Below are 19,389 nucleotides of genomic sequence, written 5' to 3'. Positions count from 1 at the left end.
CCAGGTTGATATGGGGATTTGTAAGCGTGGAGGATGTGCGTGTGAAAGAAGAGGGGGCATGGGTACCCACTCAGGGGGCAGAGAGAATGTGAGGGCTGGAGCTCATGACAGAGAGTGCTGGGCACTCAGGACCCTGTGGGCTATAAGGGGAAGATCTGGTCACAACGCCAGGTGGAGACGGAAGAGGCCACAGGCAGTGAGGGCCACAGGGCAGGATTTCAGAGTCATTTGTAAGGCGGAAGTCACCAAATTTGACAACTATACATGCTGTGTTAGCAATATCATTTCCAAGATATTTTTGAGTCTTCACTTATGTATTTCCCCCTCAAATAATAGAAAGCATTCTCTTGTATTCACATAGCCCCTGCTATTTTGCCTTTTCTCTATATGTTTAGAGACTACTGTAAAAAAAAAAAAGGATGCCCTGTCACTATGTAACAGAATGAGATTTACATATTCATTCATTTACATATACATACATTTTGTATTCACATATACATTTCTTTCTGTATCAACAGTCACCTTCCCCAGAGCGCATACTGAATAAGCCTGGAAGCTGTGGGAGCCCAGGGGCGAGAGAATTCAGAGCCCAGTCTGTGTGCTGTTGTGCTCTCTCACTTGACATTTGTGAATGCAGATATGTCTGACAAGTGTAAATAAGGGTGTCACCCCTCGGAGTGGTACCCATTTCCACCTCGCCATTCCTCAGGTGTGTGTTCAGCGATGAACGTGCTATGATAATCTTCCAGCATTTTCTCAGTCGGAATTTTGTAGAGTGCAGTGGTGAGTTCTGTGATTTCCAAGGCATAGACATGTGTTTGCTTCTTTCTCCTTGCAGAATTCAGTGCATTTTCAAATACCTTGAAAAGGTGCCGGAATGAGAAAAAGAAATACTCAGTGTTTAACCAGCGGACAGAAGAGGCGTCTGCCACACAATACTTCCAGGTCAGGGAAGTTGCCCCAAGTGGAATTGACTTGTTTCAACGTGTCACACGCCTGTGAATACATCTGAACAGGGTGGTGGGTGGGGAGGAGACTATTGATACTGTCCTGCAGTGGTTCTGAGAGCCTGGTCCCCTGAGCAGCAAGAGTAGCATCACCTGGATTGGAATCCCCACTCTGTCACTTACCAAGTTGTCAGGACTTGGGCAATTTTCTGAGCCTCAGTTTCCTTAGCCAAGGAACATAATTCATCAGATTATTGTGATGATTGAATTTGATAGTAGGATGTATGTGAAGCACTTAGAATGGTGCCTGGGAATAGAAAACTACCAAAAGATGGCAGGTATAATGAAGATATGTATTGCGTATGGATACAAATCCAAATATCTTTTGCCAACTGGCTTGCTTCATCAGGGTTATCACCATCACTGCCTTCGGCTGCACCACCACCCTCAACCAGGAGTTCTACCCAAGTTCTGATTTTCTCTCTGGGCTGATGGGACTCATGGGGCCATCCCTTGTAACCCTGGCCCTTTCTCTTATTTCTATTATGCTCGGTCTGTGCTGTCTCAGAGCCTCTGCTTTGGGAAGGACCCCTGGGCATTTACCTGGTCAAGATCTAGACCTGAAACTATTGTATGGAGTAGCAGTCAGAAGTCTGGGGTCAACTGAGAGTTCTGCTCTCACAAATAGGGCCAGTGTCGACCAGTCACTGTGTCTGTCAAAGCCGCGGCTTCCCTGTGTGTTAGGCTAGGCCTGCCTTGACCAGGTGGCTGTAAGAACCAGATGCTCATGCCTTGCGGATTGTTTACGCTCCCTCTGGCTCTCTTTTCCTTGCAGTTTTATGGCTGCATTTCCCAGCAGCAGAACATGATGCAAGATTTTGTGAGGACAGCCACCTACCACAGAGCCATCCTCCAGAACCACGTTGACTTCAGAGACAAGGTAATGCTGGCTGCAGGCCATTCATCTCTTATCAGTGGTTATAACCATGTTCAGAAGTCTTGCCAAAAGCTAGAATCAAAACTAAGCTTTGATAGAATTATCATATGACCCTAAAATTCCACTCCTAACTATATACCCCCCAAATTGAAAGCAGATATTTAATCAACTGTATGTACATGAATCTTAAGCAGCACTGCTCACAATAGCCCCAAAGTGAAAACAGTCCAAATGCTTATCAACTTATGAGTAGATAAAAAAAATGTGGTATAACCATACAATAGAGTATTTTGAATATTACTTATATTTCCATTATCCACAAAAAGGAATGTAATGCTAATACATGCATCAACATGGATGAGCCATGAAAACATGCTAAATGAAAGAAGCCAATGTCAAAAGCTCATATGATTCCTTTTATAGGAAATATCCAGAATTAGCAAATCATATACAGAAAGCAGACTGGTGGTTCCCAGAGGCTTGGGGATGAAGGAAATGGGGGTGACTGCTAAGTGGGTACAGGGTTGCCTTATGAGGTGACGAAAATGTCTACAAACTTGATAGAGGTGATGGCTGCACAACATAGTGAATGTACCAAGTACCACTGAACTGAACCCTTTCAAATGATTCATGGTCAATTTTATGTTATGTGAATTTTACCTCAGTAAAGAAATTAAGCTTTGAGTGTGGAAACTCAGGAGGCTGTATGCACTGTTGTGGTGCACAGAATAGGTTAGGAGCCTAATAGCTACCTAAGGACTAGCTCTTACTGTGTCGATTTACTTCCTTTTTTTTTCATGGACTCCACACGTGCCTGCTTCTATTTCCTTCACAAAATGGATCTGAATGATGAATGATTGTGAACACATCATTGTTCTCCTACCTGTGTTTGAACACAAAGTGTTCAAAATACGGTACAGTTCATCTCAAAGATGAGTACTGCTCAGTGGAATCAGCAGTCATAAGACCTAGTTTCATATTTTCCCCATGGGTGATCTTAGGCAAAACACTAATTTCTCTGAGCTGCACAATCTCTTCCACGACCATGGTAATTGTAGATCTGCAGTATTAATTCCCCAAGAAGGAGACGGTGGAACATTGAAATAATGATCCAAATGACTCATGCTTCCCTGTGTTCACATCCACTTGCAAAGTTACGTAGCTGCTTCTTTCATCACGAAATGGTCTAATTTTTTACCCCCTATCTCTGTGCTGTCCTTGTGATGTACTTTGATCAATAGAATAACAGAGATGACATTGGGCGAGTTTCAGATCCTGGGGCTTAAAGAGCCTTGGGACTTCTGGTCTCACCTTCTTAGAACCCTGAGAACACCATACTGGGAGGAAGCCCAGTTTAGCCAAATGGAGGTGGAGAGGTCACATGGAGGAGAACTGAGGCTATCCAGGCAACAGCCAGCACCAATTGCCAGACCTATGAGTGAGGCCATTTGGGACCTCCCAGTCTAACCATTCCTCCGCTAAATGCAGAAACATGAGTAAGTCCAAGCAAAACCAGCAGAGAAACTGTCCTGCCCTCCCATAAAATTGGGAGAAGTAATAAATTGCTTCCAGTTTAAGCCACTACAGTGAGGCCTTGACTTACGAGTTTAATTCGTTCTGAGACCGAGCTCGTTAAGGAGCTCCTTAACTCAAATTACTCTGTCAACTCAATGCAAAAAATTGGCCGAGAGACAGCTGGTATCTCAAAAAACTCGTTAGTCAGGACACTCGTAAGTCAAGACCCCACTGTACATTGTGATTTGGTTTGTTCTGCAGCAATAGCTAATTAAAGCAGAGAGATCAAGAGTGAAAAGGTTGTGATAAATAAACCTCCAGTTAGCAGTTGATTTGCCTCTGGCTTTCTTTCCTCTGCAGCTCCTTTCTGATATCAAGCCCATCAGACATTTTTTGTTGTTCTCATATTTTTCAATTCCAAGTTTCTATTTGGCTCTTCTTTATGCCATTTGGTTTTTGACTGAGACTTTCTGTTTTTCCATTGATTTCAGCAGTGTTCATGATTACTAGTTGGAACTTTTTAAATGAAAGCTGCTTGAAAGTTTTTGTCAGATAATTCTAACATCTATGTCACTGCTGTGTTAGCATCAGTTAATTATCTTTTCCCAAGGAATTGAGATTTTCATGATTCTTAACATGCCAAGAAATTTTGGATTATATTATGTACATTTTCCATATCATGTTCTCAGGCTCTAGGACTTGTTTAAAGCCGATGGATAATGTATTTTTGTTTTTGTATTCATTCAACCTGGTTAGGTTCAGGCTGTGAGTTCCATGCCACTAGTTGCTCTTCTGAGGGCTCTGGTTCCTATGTCAGTTCAGTTTTCAAATCCCTAGCAGTATTGTTTGGATCTGTCCCATGTGCATGTCACCCAGTGGTCAATATGGCACCCTAGTGGAGTTCTCAGTTTTAGTTTGCTAATAAAGATAAAATCCATGCATGCACAGGTTGAGGATAAAGCAAGGAATCTATATATATAAAGCTTAATATGCTAAGTGGTCGACTGCTCGACCAGTCGCTATGATGCACACTGACCACCAGGGGGCAGCCGCTCCAACCGGTAGGTTAGCTTGCTGCAGGGGTCCAGTCGATGGGGACTGGGTGAGATGGTCGAACACTCCCTGGAGCCCTCCCGAGGTCCCTCCCCAGCTGGCCAACCTCCTGCGGTCCCTCCCTGGCTGGCTGGCCCCCATTGGCCGCGATTGGGACTGGGCGAGACGGTCCCGATCACTGGCCAGGTCGAGGGACCCCACCCGTGCACGAATTCGTGCACTGGGCCTCTAGTTTATATATAAAACAACAACAACAACAAAACCCCACCGGTGGTTCAGTTAATTGGAGTGTTGTCCCATGCACCAAAAGGTTGTGGATTCAATTCCTGATCAGAGCACATACCTAGGTTGTGGGTTCCATCTCCGGTCGGTTGTGTATGGGAAGCAACTGATTGATGTTTCTCTCTCTCCCGTCCTCTCTCTCTAAAATCAATAAACATATCCTCTGGTGAGGATATTTTTAAAAAAACAACAACCAACAAACACCTTTATGGGGTTGCTTTGCCAAGTTCCTTCCTCTTCATGATCTCCCTGCTACTTTTTGGTTTCCTGGGAACACTTTTCAGTCTCTGGGCCAAAAAGCTCCCTCTGCTGTACACATCTGTGACTTTGCCTACATACATATTGGCCAAACAGAGAAAGAGAGGACAAAGAGAGAAAGAAAACCAATGGAGGTTGGTTCCAGCCTTTGGGAATGGAGGCACCATTGCATGCAGAGGAAGGTTCCCCTCTCTCATAGTTTTGGCTCCTGAAGGCTTATGTGACTGACGACGGCAAGATTGCTGAAGGCTAGAGCATAGAAGAAGGGAGGGAAGGGGAAAAAAGGAGGGAGGAGGAAAAGAAAAGAGGAAGGAAAAACAGAGGGTCTCCACACTGTCTCTGAGCATTAGGACTCCCCTTTCGAGTGTTGGAGCCAGAACTAGAAGGCATCTCCGGGAGCTCTCTTGTCTGCACACAGGTGCTCATTTTTGGTGTGTTGAGTTCAGGCCATGAGTTGAGGGTCAGGGGTTATGGTTTGGTGTTATTTCAAATTCTGGTCTTCTTTCCCAATCTACTGCTCCTGTTTACTTTTCAGGCCTCAAGTAATGCTCCATGCATTCTGTCCAGGTTTTACAGCTGTAGTCAGTGGGAGAGACTTGGGGAAGTGGCTTTCTCCAGCTTGCCCATGATGGGACAGTTTCTCAATGCCAAATCTGGGTACTTAGGTAGGGTGAGGGTGACAGTAAGAGACAGAGGTAAGACCAGAAATGGCCATGCTTGGCTAAGGCGTACCATATGTCTTGTCGTATGTCTCAAGGTGCCAGGACCCTTGCTTTGCCAGTGGCACATGCCTAGTTAACAGTTATGAAGCTAGCTTTCCTAATGAGGAGGACCTGATTATGGTAGGTGGATAGGCTTAGGGTAGAGGAGAAAAGCTTGTTTCTTCTGACACCTTATCTGGTATTCAAGATTATGGGTAAGCAGTCATTTTGACCTAAGGTAGGTTTCTTGCCAAATTAAAAATAAAAATGCAACTCTCAACTGTTGATCCACGGCTTGAAGATGTTTTTGAGGGGGTAATACTTTTATTTAGAGAAATCATCTCCCTTTGAATTTGTTTAATTTGAATCTATAATCTGTTTTCTATTATCCATAATGTATTTTCTATATTATCTAAAATCTGATTTTAATTTTGGTTACAGCTTCTAAAGACCACTCCCCAAACTACTAATCATACTAATACGTTGCATTAGATGACTCTCGGAATTTCATATGGATTATGTCACTTGATCACTCTATTTGTGTATCTTTTCATCTATAAAAATGAAGATAGTGGAACAGTTCTTCTCTAAGGTCACTCCAGCTGTAACTTCATTTGATTCTACAAAATACCCTTTTCCCTGCCAGCCTGAAATGGGTTTATCTGCCAGTGAAATAAAATAAGCATCCATCTGTTGGGGCTTATAAAGGTGATAATTAATCGCATGGTTGATAATTAATTATATCCCTTTCCCCCTCTGAGTTCTGAACTGATTTAAAGGTAGACACAGATGTCAGGTAGAAATCATAATACCAGTGTTATTGTTAGAGATGCTGTTTGGAGTACAGGACTTGGATGTATGTCCAAACGGAGATTCCTACTTTGTTTTTCCTCCAAACAACTTTTCTACCCACTAAACAATTGGTCTCCCCAGACGAGTCCAGAGCCTGCCCAGCAAGCCTCCACATGGGGGACTTGAGTGCATGCTTGAGTAGGGAGTTGGCAGGTTGGCCCCTTCCAAACATCGGGGCTAGGCATGCTCAGTCCTATGTCCCAGTCAGATGGGTCACTTCTATTATGAGGAAAGAAGGAAGAGGAGGTGACCATTTTTACTTCTAGTGCTGCCCACTCCTGGGAGTCAGTATCCCCTCCCTTCTGAAAACTGGAAGAGCAAATTGTCCTGGTTTTAGTGTCCCAGGAGCCCTCTCAGTCCCAGACTCACTAGGATGACTGGTCACCCTAACTCCAAATCTACCACAAATCCAGATCCTTTAAAATCCTTTTCGTCTGCTTTATCATACTGAAGACCATTTTTAATAACCTGTGTGTCCATGGAGGATGCTACCTTTTCATTAAGCCCTTGTATTCTTTCCCACTGAAACTGATTACCTACAAGGACATAATTAATACCAATGGCTATTATTTATTGAGGAACTCAGTATATGCAAGCACCATGCTCAGACCTTCCCCTTGTTTCTGTCTCAGTCAACTCAGGCTGCTATAACAAAAATACCATGGACTGGGTGGCTTAAACAACAAACATTTATTTCTCATAGTCCAAGATCAATGTTTCAATAGAGCTGGTGTCTGATGAGGGTTTATTTCCTGGCTTGTAGACAGCAGCCTTCTCACTGTATGTTCACATGGCTGAAGGGAGAGAGGAAGTAAGCTCTCTCCTGTCTCTTTTTATTAAGTGCACTAATCCCATCATGAGGGCTCCACCCTTGTGACCCAGTCACGTCCCAAAGGCCACATTTTCAAATACCTTCACCTTGGGGGTTAGAATTTAGGAGGGCCCAAACATTCAGTCTATAGCAGTTTCCTTTGATCTTCATTACAATCTTATTATTAATATTTTTACCACTTTAGAGCTGAGAGAACTGAGGTCTGGAAATGTTGACAATGCACCCGATTTAATACAGCTAGTAAATGAAAAGGCCAGGATTTGAACCCCGTTAGTCTAACTTTCGAGCCACACACATAACCTCCGACAGGTACAGCCTGTGGGAAAGTTAGCGGACATTTCCAAGGGAGACTTTTGTTTCTCTGAGTTTAAGGGTGGGGTGAAAACACTGGTTTCTTAAGCATCCTCGCGTGTGCATGAGGCAGCATCGCACAGCGGTTATGTTCGTCAGGCTGGAGCCGGAATGCTGAGTTGAAACTCCAGCCTGGCCACTTACCATGCACCTGCCATAGACCTTTATCCTGTTTGCTGGCGATCTTGCGCAGGTTACCTCCCATCTCTGGGCTTCCCTGTCCTTATCATAAGAGCTAATAGGTATTTCGTAGGGTCCTTGCAAGGTCAAGATAACACTGCAGATGAAGTGCTCAGTACATGGCTCACGTATGAACTCAGTACATGGTAGCGAGTATTATTATTATTGATGGTTTGGGCATGGTGTCGTAGTTTCCACCTCTGCTGTAACTTTAAATCTTTCAAATTCTGATTTTTCATTCTGCCTCCGCCATGCAGTTTTAATGAAAATCCTTTCTTGGCCAGAGCGCTGCTGGCTGAGAACTCCGTTTGGAACCCATTCAGGAAACTGACCCCGCTGGAACCCACCCCATTCTTCTCCTCCGAGTTTCTGTTAATTGCCATCTGGCTATTTTTAGTTTCTTCAAGTGTGTGCTGGGTGCAAGCAGGGGAAGTCCATCCTGCTGAGGGTGTGGGGCTGTGTGAGCAGTGGGGTTTTAATTTGGAAATGTTTTGACACTTCATTTGTCAGGGCACCAGTTGCTGGAAACTTGTGAAAATAAGCAGGAGCCGAGAGCTTTTTTATTTTTTAATCAGCGTTTTCAGAGGAGAGAATCCCCAGTCGCAACAGCTGCTTAGTGCATTCAGATGTGAGGTTGGCTCAGGCAGGAGGGGTTCAGGGATTTGAAGGCTTCAAAGAAAACATAAACAACAACAAACATGCTAAGCAACCTGTTCGGATAGCCGGCTGGCATTCAGATGTGCAGAGGCTTAAGGCTCTTCTGCCCTGAGCTTTCCTTGGGCTTACCAGCAGTCTGGTCTGAGGCTCTTGAGTTCATCTCTAATCCTGCTGTGCAGTTCTCCTCCCGCTTGAAAGCACCACACACCTTTGGTTAACCTGGTGCACGAATGGGGCCTGACCTTAACCATCAGTGGGAATAAAGGCTGCAGCACAGGCCTGCCAGTAGTCTGTCTGCACGTCATGAAGTAGCTCTTGCTCCCTTACATTTTTGTAAACCTCTTTAATGAGGTATGGATCACATTCAAAAAGCGGTACATATTTAATGTATACAACTTGATGAGTTTGGAGATAAGCATACATTCGAGGAATCATCACCACAATCCATGCTATTAACATATCCATAATTTTCCAAAAGTTTCCTTCTGCCTTTATAAGGACTTAACATAAGATCTACCCCTCTTAGAAGGTTAATTTTGTGTTCCCTGGGCTGGCTGAGGGATCTCAATGTAATTAAAATGAGAAGAGCACTTGGAAGATGGGGTGATTTCATATGGCCTCTTTGTAGATGTCCTGTGACATAGGGGACACGATCAAACCCAGTACAGAAGCCAAGGTTCATGTGAGGTTCTATATCATAAGAACTCCCCCTCCCCCCACCCCACCCCTACCCCCACCCTGGGATTAATTCCCTGTCATAGAGATTGAAGAGAGAGAGAGGGGTAGAAAATAGACTTCAGTCTTAGCTGCTCTCTTTGGCTTCTCAGCCCTTAGAACAGTGGTTCTCAACCTTCTGGCCCTTTAAATACAGTTCCTCATGTTGTGACCCAACCATAAAATTATTTTCGTTGCTACTTCATAACTGTAATGTTGCTACTGTTATGAATCGTAATGTAAATATCTGATATGCAGAATGGTTTTAGGCGACCCCTGTGAAAGGGTTGTTCGACCGCCAAAGGGGTCGCGACCCACAGGTTGAGAACCGCTGCCTTAGAAGGACTGCATGGATTTCCCGATTGTGAATGGGAAGGAGAGGGCGTGTCTGTGCCAGGGCTCTCCTGAACTTAAATAGAATCTACTCCTGCAAGGGGACTAGAAGAAGACGCCAGAGTCAGCCCAGGAAAGTGCTTTCATCCGGTGTGAAAGCCAAGTGCAGCTTTCAAGGACAGCCAAGAAGACGGAATAAACAGTGGCCACAGGCTACTTTTAGGGCATTTGGGAAAGAGGGAGCTGGGGCTGCAATGCAACAGATGATGACTTGTGACCTTAATCTTTCTGAGATTATTTTTAAATTGGGATTAGAATACAACACACGGAGGCTGGAGGAACTCAGTGAGCTACCATGTGCACAGCCTCAGCACGGCTTCAGAATGCTGTGGGCATAGCTAGGGAATCCGAGTCAGAAATCATTGGCACTGCAAGGCTATGGCTGACTTAGGCTTGTTAAGATAAACTAGGTTATGCTGCTTCAATAGTCAACTCTCAGACCTCAGTGATTTAACCAACATACTCGTGTCCATGTCCGTTATGGGTTAGGAAAGGTTGTGCTCTCTCATTCTCGCTCCCAGACCCAGGCTGAAGGAACAGCCTCCTTGTGACACATACTAGTTCCTGTCACAGAGAGAAGGAGAGAGGCAAATCACACCCCTGGTTCTCAAATCTTCCTCCTGAAAACGACCCATGTCACTAATGACCACATGACACGGGCTGAAGCAAGACATGTGACCACTGCTAATTTCAAAAGGGCAAGGGAGTGCAATTCTACTAGGAGCCCATAAGGAGAACGAGAAGTATTTGGTTAATGGCACTAATAACTATCATAACAGATGGCACTTTTGCAAAATCATTAAAGAAGGGACAGATTGCTAAGGTGATATTCTCAGCGCATCATCTGTGCATGGGAGGAAACTAGGAAAACAAGAGGGGGTTTGACGGATTAATATTGCACTGATATGGTTATTGGTTGACTTACTCGTAACTTCTGCCTGGTGGATTGCCTACCCACTGAATGCAAGGCGTTTTAGAACGTTCCTGGGGTTGAATTTCTAAACCTTTCCCATTGCCTCTAAGACAACATCGTGAAGGGCCAATTGGGAGCAACTACCGACTTTGCAAAGGCTTACATAGAAGGCTCTATGCAACAGTAACTTCTAAAGTAATGCTTTTGCTTTAATATCTGCTTTCCAGGATAAGAAGGTAAGTAGAAAAAAGAGGATAAAGTCAGTAAGAACAGTTAAATTGGACAAAACAATCAAAGAATAAGCAGTTCAAAGTACTGTACTAAAACCTAGTCTTTTCTGGCAGCGAACCAGGAAGTGGGCTCCAGTGAACTCAGAGCTTGTACCTAAACCCTCTTTTCATGTATTTTCCTAAGTCTGTGCTATTGACACCATCACTCAACTTCAGAGTGGTGGCTTAGGTTTAGAATTTATAAGTTCCAGAGACCCAGGAAAGACAGAATCACAGAAAGCTGTCAATAAACATGGATTTCATATAACTACACCATTTCTAGGTTCCCTGAACCATAGATCAGGAGGCCCAGGCTTATATGCTAGGACTTAATTAGGGAAGGCAACCTTGGGAAAGCAGGAGTTAGGGAAAGGGGACTCGGGCAGGGAAGAAGGGGGGGTAAGTGTAAGCAAGTCTGTCCCTGAGCTGGCCACATTTATGAGGAACTGATTGTCCCAGGTCATAGGAAATCTACAAAGAGGCCTTGTAAAACCACTCCATCTTCCAATAGTTTGTCCATGGGAAGAAAAAAAAAGAATGATTTACCCATTGGCTGCCATCTCCCATTTGTCAAAAGTTAATGTCCCCACCCCTCTGGCGTGGCTCAGCGGTTGAGTGTCAACTATGAACCAGGTGGTCACAGTTCGATCCCCCATCAGAGCACATGCCAGGGTTGCGGGCTCCATCCCCAGCGTGGGGCATGGAGGAGGCAGTTGATCAGTGATTCTCTCTCATCATCGATGTTTCTCTCTCTCCCTTTCTCTTTTCCTCTCTGAAATCAATAAAAAAATATGTATATTTTTTAAAGTTAATGTTCCCAGAGGGTACTCCCTTGCCCCACAAGGGTGCATGTGCACGAGTGCCAAGTGGGTGCTATGGTGCCTGTCTCCTGTCTCACAGCACCAAGAAACCCTGTGGTGGGAGGCGAGGGATGGAAGGCGTGTGGCATGAGCAAGGTGAGCACTGCTTGGCTGTGCCAGGAGGACTAGAAGTCCCTGCAGCAAATCCTTGGGCAATAGTGGCTATAGCGGCAGTGGTGACAGCAGCGAAACTCAGCTCCACTTTTAAAGATCAGCACAAGCCAATCCTAGAGCCACTCAGGCTGAGAGCAAGGCACGTGTTCCGTTCTGGCACAGTACAAAACTGAATATGCAACAGTAGTTTTCCCCCATCCGTGGTTTCGCTTTCTGCGGTTGTTACCCACAGTCACCATGGTTCAAAAACATTACATGGAAATTTCCAGAAATAGACAATTCATGCATTTTAAATTGCGCTCTGTTCTTTTTTTTTCTTCAAGTATTACAAAGAGTATTACATATGTCTCCTTTTTATTTCTCCCCCTGAGATTCCCCCGGGCTCCCCTACCCCCCAGTGTCTTGTGTCCATTGGTTATGCTTATATGCATGCATACAAGTCCTTCGGTTGATCTCTTACTGCCCCCAACCCTCCCTGGCCTTCCCGCTGTAGTTTGACAGTCTGTTCGATGCTGTTCTGCCTCTGTATCTATTTTTGTTCATCAGTTTATAAAGGTCTTTATTATCCATAAGTGAGTGAGATCATGTGGTATTTTTCTTTCATTGACTGGCTTATTTCACTTAGCATAATGCTCTCCAGTTCCATCCATGCTGTTGCAAATGGTAAGAATTCCTTCTTTTTTTACAGCAGCATAGTATTCCGCGCCCTGTTCTTAATAGCATGATAAAATCTCACACCATCCTGCTGTGTCCCTGTGTCAAAGGGATTTTTAAAAAATATATTTTATTGATTTTTTACAGAGAGGAAGGGAGAGAGATAGAGAGTTAGAAACATCGATGAGAGAGAACACATCAATCAGCTGCTTCCTGCACACTCCCTACTGGGGATGTGCCCGCAACCCAGGTACATGCCCTTGACCGGAATCGAACCTGGGACCCTTCAGTCCGCAGGCCGACGCTCTATCCACCGAGCCAAACCGGTTTCAGCAAGGGATTTGGATCATCCCTTTGTCCAGCATATCTAGGCGGCATGTGTTCCCACCTGTCAGTCACTTGTAGCGTCATGGTTATCAGACTGACTGTGACGGTATCACAGTGTTTGTGTGCAAGTGATCCTTATGTTACTCAGTAATGGCCCCAAATTAATTCCCGTATTTTATCACAGTATATTGTTATAATTGTTCTGTTTATTAGTTCTTATTCTTAATCTGTTACTTGGCCTAATATATAAATTTAATTTTATCATAGGTATGTATGCATAGAAAAAAACATATAAGGTTGAGTATTATTCAAGGTATCCACTGGGCCTCTTAGAATGTATTCCCTGAAGGTGAAAGTGGACTTTTATATTATATACATCACCCAAACCAGGAACCTGGAGGGGATCTATCTAGTAGACTTCTTTTTTTTTTCCTTTTCGTTCTCTAAATTCTTTAGTGTCTACTAACTCAGGAATTTGGCAACTCTTCCATTCCCCTTTGTACCATGCTAATTTTAGTTCTCAATTTTTTAAAAATCTTTCCTGGAATATTGCAAACGTTTTCCAATTAGTTGCTCTACTTGTACCGGTTATCTTTGGCTTAAGTAGGAGAAAATTCCCACTCAGATTGGCTGACACAGTCGGAGGTAGTGCGAGCAGGAGGTGTTTAGTCCAATTACTCTGAGCACCACATCCAAATTCCACCACACTCAGGAGAGAAGAGGCATCTGCTCTGCTACCTGTATCAGAGGGAGGACGTCTGCCAGGAGCCACCGGCAGGCTTCCCCTCGGTCTCATTAACAACATTGTTTCACACACCCGAGCCTGAAGCCATCACTAGCAAGAAGAACCAAACCGTCTATGATTGCCCTAGACCAGCGGTTCTCAACCTGTAGGTCTCGACCCCTTTGGGGGCCGAACGACCCTTTCACGGGGGTCGCCTAAGACCATCAGAAAACGCATATATAATTACATATTGTTTTTGTGATTAATCACTATGCTTTAATTATGTTCAATTTGTAACAATGAAAATACATCCTGCATATCAGATATTTACATTACGATTCATAACAGTAGCAACATTACAGTTATGAAGTAGCAATGAAAATAATTTTATGGTTGGGGGTCACCACAACATGAGGAACTATATTAAAGGGTCGAGGCTTTAGGAAGGTTGAGAACCACTGCCCTAGACCAATCAGAGCCCCTCCCTGGGACTAGCGATGGAGAACCACATGGACGAGGGGAAATGCTCAATAAAACTGAGGTTCTGACCGGAAGGAGGAAGGGACCAGTGTTGGTTAGGAACCATCCTGTCTGCTCTGCTGCCTCTGATCTTGTGCCCTCCAACCCAGGTCCCCAGAATGATGCTGTTGAAATGCAACTGTGCGGTCATTCTACTGTGAAAAACGTTTTCATGATCTCTCTTTGCTTAAGGATCAAGTCTAAGTTCTTAGTCTTGCATACAAGACCGTGTATGATTAAGCATCTGCCAGTTTCTCCGGCTTTTGCTCTTGCCATGTTCATGTCTCAGCTATATTCCCACTTCCACCTCTCAGACACACATCGTGCTCCTGAGGAAATTTACTGTCTTATCACAGTGACTGGCTCTATCCATCTTAGGTGCCTTTTTTCATATGGATCCGTCTTCCTGGAGCTGCTGCCCTTCTCATCATTCAGATGGTACCACATTGACTCATTTTTCTATGTTCATTACCCAGGCCACCTCAAATCTTTCCAGAACTATTGGTAGAGTGGACTATTCCTCCTTCATACTTTGTGCCCTTTATATATTCCTAACATTGCCACTGTCGCACATTATTGTACTACTTTCTTTCTTTTTTTTTTTCTTTAATCCTCACCTGAGAATATTTTTCCCATTGATTTTTAGAGACAGTGAAAGGGAGGGAGAGAGGGGGAGAGAGAAAAAACATCCATGTGAAAGAGACACATCGATTGGTTGTCCCCACCCCCAACCTCCGGCACGCGCTCCCACTAGGGCTGGGATCCCCACCTACAAGCCAGGTATATGCCTTTGACCGGGAATTGAACCTGAGACCCTTCAGTGCATGAGCTGATGCTCTAACCATTGAGAAACTCCAGCCAGAGCTGTACTACCTTCTTGTATATGTCTTTCTCCTTCCCAGGCAGTCATGCTGCATTCATCTTTGTATTCCCAGCACCTAGCAGTGCTTGGCACAGTGGGTAACAGGAGGTACTTAGTAGATGTCTGGTGAATGATTGAGAGCCTAAGGGTTTGAGCTGAGTAAGCTAGTCTGAGTCTATTGGTAGCATATGAAGGGGGTTAATGGAGATGAGATGAACTAAGAGTGATCAACATACCTTATATTTTCTATAATACTAGAGCAGTGGTTCTCAACCTTGGCTGCACATTAGAATCACCTGGGAATCTTTTTAAAATCCTGATTTCTGGGCCTCATCCTCCGGAAATTCTGTTTCTTTGTTACTAATGTTGTGGCCCCACCCCATAACAAGACCAGAAGACCAGACAGAGTTAGTCAGGGGTGCTCACAAGCATGGGTTCTGCATTATTGAAATACAGGCAGCCTTTTGGTTGAAATCAAATTTCACTGCACCACAGATGTAGAGTTTTGTCTTATATGGAGCTGTCACTGCAGAAATTTTCAGCCCTAATTAAAGTGCTAATTATCTGAACAGGATTCAAATCTAAGCTGCAAAAGCCGTAAAGGGATCTCTTCTGCAGCCCTGGAGATGATGTGGAATTTTCCTTTCCTGACAAAATCCAGAATAAGAGATGTGATGGGCGGCAAAAGGCTGTGCACTCTGTGCTCATTCTGTTACTGCCTAGAAGTTGTTCAGTCAAGTAGTTTGGTTACTGAATGAGGTGGATACAGTAGATAGGCAGCCCCTGTCAGGTAACAATGGTGATAAAAGTACATGACACTGAGCATCGACCCATGAACCAGGTGGTCATGGTTCAATTCCAAGTCAGGGCACGTGACTGGGTTGCGGGCTCAATCCCCAGTGTGGGCTGAGCAAGAGGTAGCCGGTCAATGATTCTCTCTCATCATTGATGTGTGTGTCTCTCTCTCTCTCTCTCTCTCTCTCTCTCTCTCTCTCTCTCCCTTCATCTCTGAAATCAATAAAAATATATATATTTTAAAAATTACATGATACTGTACAAGAGCATCAGTTACATGTGTGGTTAAGTGGAAGTGTCTACAGATGTAATTAAATAATGGCTGGCAGAAGCAGTGATGGCAGTAAAAGTGCCCAGGTGGGCGGGCCATAGAATTTAGGAGTGCAAGGCACACAAAAATGGTAGTTGGGATATTGCAATTCAGAGCAGCCATTGATATGCTCAAGAAAATTAAGAAAAACGAATAAATAATAACTGGCCTAACTTGAGGAATTTATTGTGGGATAATCAGGACCTCAATATTGGAAGATAATTATAAAACTGTTGGGGTGAAAAGAAAGTTAATGTGACCAATATTACTATAGCCTCAACAGTACAAAGAATAACTTAGAATTGAAGATGAGGGGAGTGGCTAGAGCATAAGGTTTGCATTAGATACAGTTGGTTTTTTATCTCATTTCTGGAATTTATTAAGTACATAACTTGAACTCCATCTTATTCTCAGTCTCTTTATCTACCATATGGAGGAAATGATTGTATCCACATTATAGAGTTGTCATTACAAGTAAACAAGCCTGCAAAGTACTAAACAGGCATAGCACATAGTAAGTATAAAACAAATGGTACATATTTACTTATTTTGACTCTATTATTCAAGGGTAGTTTCGTTTCACATTTTCATAAGAACTTGGATATTTCTTGCTAATTTTGAGCTAGTTAATCCAGTGAAATAGCTTTGAACCCACTTGGAGCTTTTTTTTAGCCCTGTCCAAACATTCTGCAGGGTTTCTTTGCTCAGGAAACCACAAGAGCATGTAATTAAAATAGTCTGTACAAGCAAAATGATGATCCTAATATTTAAATATTTTTAAAGTTACTTTAATTACAAATAAATTCATAGAACTTTTGGCCACTGTTCCATGGACCAACTGTTGACTTTTCCTATTAGTCCTGGCAGGGATTTCACACCACTTTCTGGTGTTCCCACATATAAGCCCCAAATTAATCATGTCTACAGTTACTGCCTGTGTAGCCAGGGGCAGCTGCAGATGAATTCTCTCTCTAGAGGAACATTGTGCACAAGAACTAACTGTATTATAATATCATGGTAAATGGCAATGTCAAAAGCAAGTTATCCTTTAAAGGATGCTTAAGATCCCTAGATTGGAGTGGATGTGCTATGCTGATAGAAGGTGCTTTCTCGAGGCAGTAACAGATTTGCACTATATTTTCTAGATCGTGACTCTGTTCCCTATTTGTGGTACTTAGACACAGTATTATTTATTCAATTTGTTCAACAGACCCCATGTTATATCAGAGATTCAATAGTGAGTGAGAAACAGATGGAGGTCTCTGCCTTAATAAAGCTCAGAATCCAGGGGAGGGAGCACATATTAATCAAATATCAGTCACTGAAGGGAACATTATAACTGTGATGAGTGTTATGAAGGAAGGGTATGAGGAGGTGGTGATAAGAAAGCACCAACAGGAGGACTTTACTTAGCCTGGAAGAGGAGCAAAGATGAGAGAAGTCTTTCCTGATGGGAGTTGTCTGGGAATCTGAAGGATGAGTTGTATACCAGCCACGGTGCCTGCAGGAGAGAGATGGCATGCATGACAGGGTGGTTTAGAAGAGTTAAATAATGGGACTCTTTACAAAGATGTGGGCAGAGGTAAGGGAGCCAACATGGGATGGTGAAGCACCCTGGCACTAGCAAGAGTAGGGATCTGTTACCACCACTAGGCCTAAGGGGGCAAAAGGAAGAGGTCGTTACTGGAAACCTGAGAGATGGTGATACCTGTAAGAGATGGAATCCCAACAAGAGCTGTGGCTTTTTGGGGGGCACTACCAACCTGTTGTTTCTTCCAGGAAGGAAGACGCCAGGAGAGTAAATCATCTGACCTCACTGTTCTCACTCCTACTGGCCTCTTGTTGTCTTTTCTCTTGACTGATCCCAACTAGAGTCCAAAGGAGTCCCATTGCTGTAGTCCATATAGGTCAGCCTCTGGACAAAGAGCAAGATGGAGAAGAGTGGAGACTAGATCTGGAGAAGCAAATTGTAAAGATCTAACAAAATGAGCATTGTAATAGTTTCAACAATAAAGATTTTTAAAAAATACATCAAAAGAGTAAACATTGAGTAGACAAAAATTACCATAGACAGATACCACAGAGTGTAGTGAGGAGCGTCCCAGGCAAAGGGAACACCATATACGAGGGCCCTGTGGCAGAAAGGAGCACAGAGCCGTCCAAGAAGGCCTGTGTCAGGGCAGAAGGCTGCCTCAGGTAGTCAGAGGAGGGACCCCAGGGACATGCTTGGATCAGAATCAATGAGAAAAGGCAGAGATCATGAAGAGAGACAGGGTAGAAAGTGTCATGTCTGTGAGGTGACTTGGAGGCCAAGAAATAAGAACTAGGCCAGGGAGCAGAAGATGAGGTTGGGTGAAACAGTTCAGGATAGAAGGCAAGGGCAACCTGAGCTCATCCTCTTTGAGTGCAAAGTTTGCGATCCAAGAACACTCCCAAAGTCCGAATGTCATAAACCTTTTCCAGAGATATTTCATGGTGAGGTTGGAATTAGGCGACTGCCATATTGAGTCATCCCACTCAGCCGTTTAGTCAACAAATATTTATTAATGGTTTTAATGATAAATTAAAACCATTAACACCAGTGTGCTAGGTGGTAAGAGATAAATGAGGTGATTCTTGTTTTTTGAGAGCTCAGAGGCCAAGTAGGGAAGATAAACATGTAAGGAAATATTTGCAATATCCTATAGTAACTGCTATTTCCAGGTGCCAGAGAGCCCAACCTAGACTTACTGGGGATGTGAGGTAAAGCCCCCCTGAGATGTGGTATCTGAGCTGGGTCTTGAGTTCCCCAGGTAGAAAACTGAGAGGAGGTGCATCTTGTTTGGTGGTCATGGATTGTACTCTCCAACTTACAGCCTCCACTCCCTAAATAGCAGTCATAGGTGTTCTTGCAATGGACCAGGGATCATCAAAGATGATGCATTTCCTTGGGAGGATGAGGAGAAGTGAATATTGGTATTTCTAAAAGTATAGACAGCCTGACAGCAAATTCCGGGGCCTAGGTGACATTTTAAATTGATAATGCTCCTAATTACCAAACCCTAGGAAACCATATGGAATCCAGCCACAGCTCTAGAATTAATAGAAGCGAGCACTGTGAGCCCATTGCTAGCAGCATGTTCTCTTCAAATAATGGCACAGGATCGGTGTCAGCACAGTGTGAGGTTGCAGTTAACACACATACGTACAACCTCTTGATATTTCCTATGTTTTGGAAAAATTTTCCAGCCATGGAAGTAAAAACAAAACAAAAACTTAGCTAAGTTTTCCTACAAAAAGTAGAATTTTGTCTCCTTGTCAAACATTGCCTACTGGTATTGCTGTGTTAAAATGTCATATTTGCAAAGATGAATTGAAGTAAGCGATGTGT

The 19,389-nt window shown here is 43.7% G+C and overlaps 1 protein-coding gene across 1 annotated transcript in view; it reads left to right on the top strand.

Annotated features, from left to right (window-relative positions):
* The window catches only part of LOC102417416 (histone-arginine methyltransferase CARM1-like), a 214,310-nt gene that overhangs the window by 115,404 nt on the left and 79,517 nt on the right, over window positions 1–19,389 (top strand). Inside the window, exons 3-4 of the mRNA XM_006094114.3 lie at window positions 839–945; window positions 1,783–1,887. Of these exons, the coding sequence (XP_006094176.1) occupies window positions 839–945; window positions 1,783–1,887 (212 nt within the window). The remainder of the gene's footprint in view (window positions 1–838; window positions 946–1,782; window positions 1,888–19,389) is intronic.

Source organism: Myotis lucifugus, unplaced genomic scaffold, assembly GCF_000147115.1.
Source record: "Myotis lucifugus unplaced genomic scaffold, Myoluc2.0 scaffold_130, whole genome shotgun sequence".
In the NCBI taxonomy this organism is placed as follows: Eukaryota; Metazoa; Chordata; class Mammalia; order Chiroptera; family Vespertilionidae; genus Myotis; species Myotis lucifugus.
This window is presented reverse-complemented; position numbering and strand designations above follow the sequence as displayed.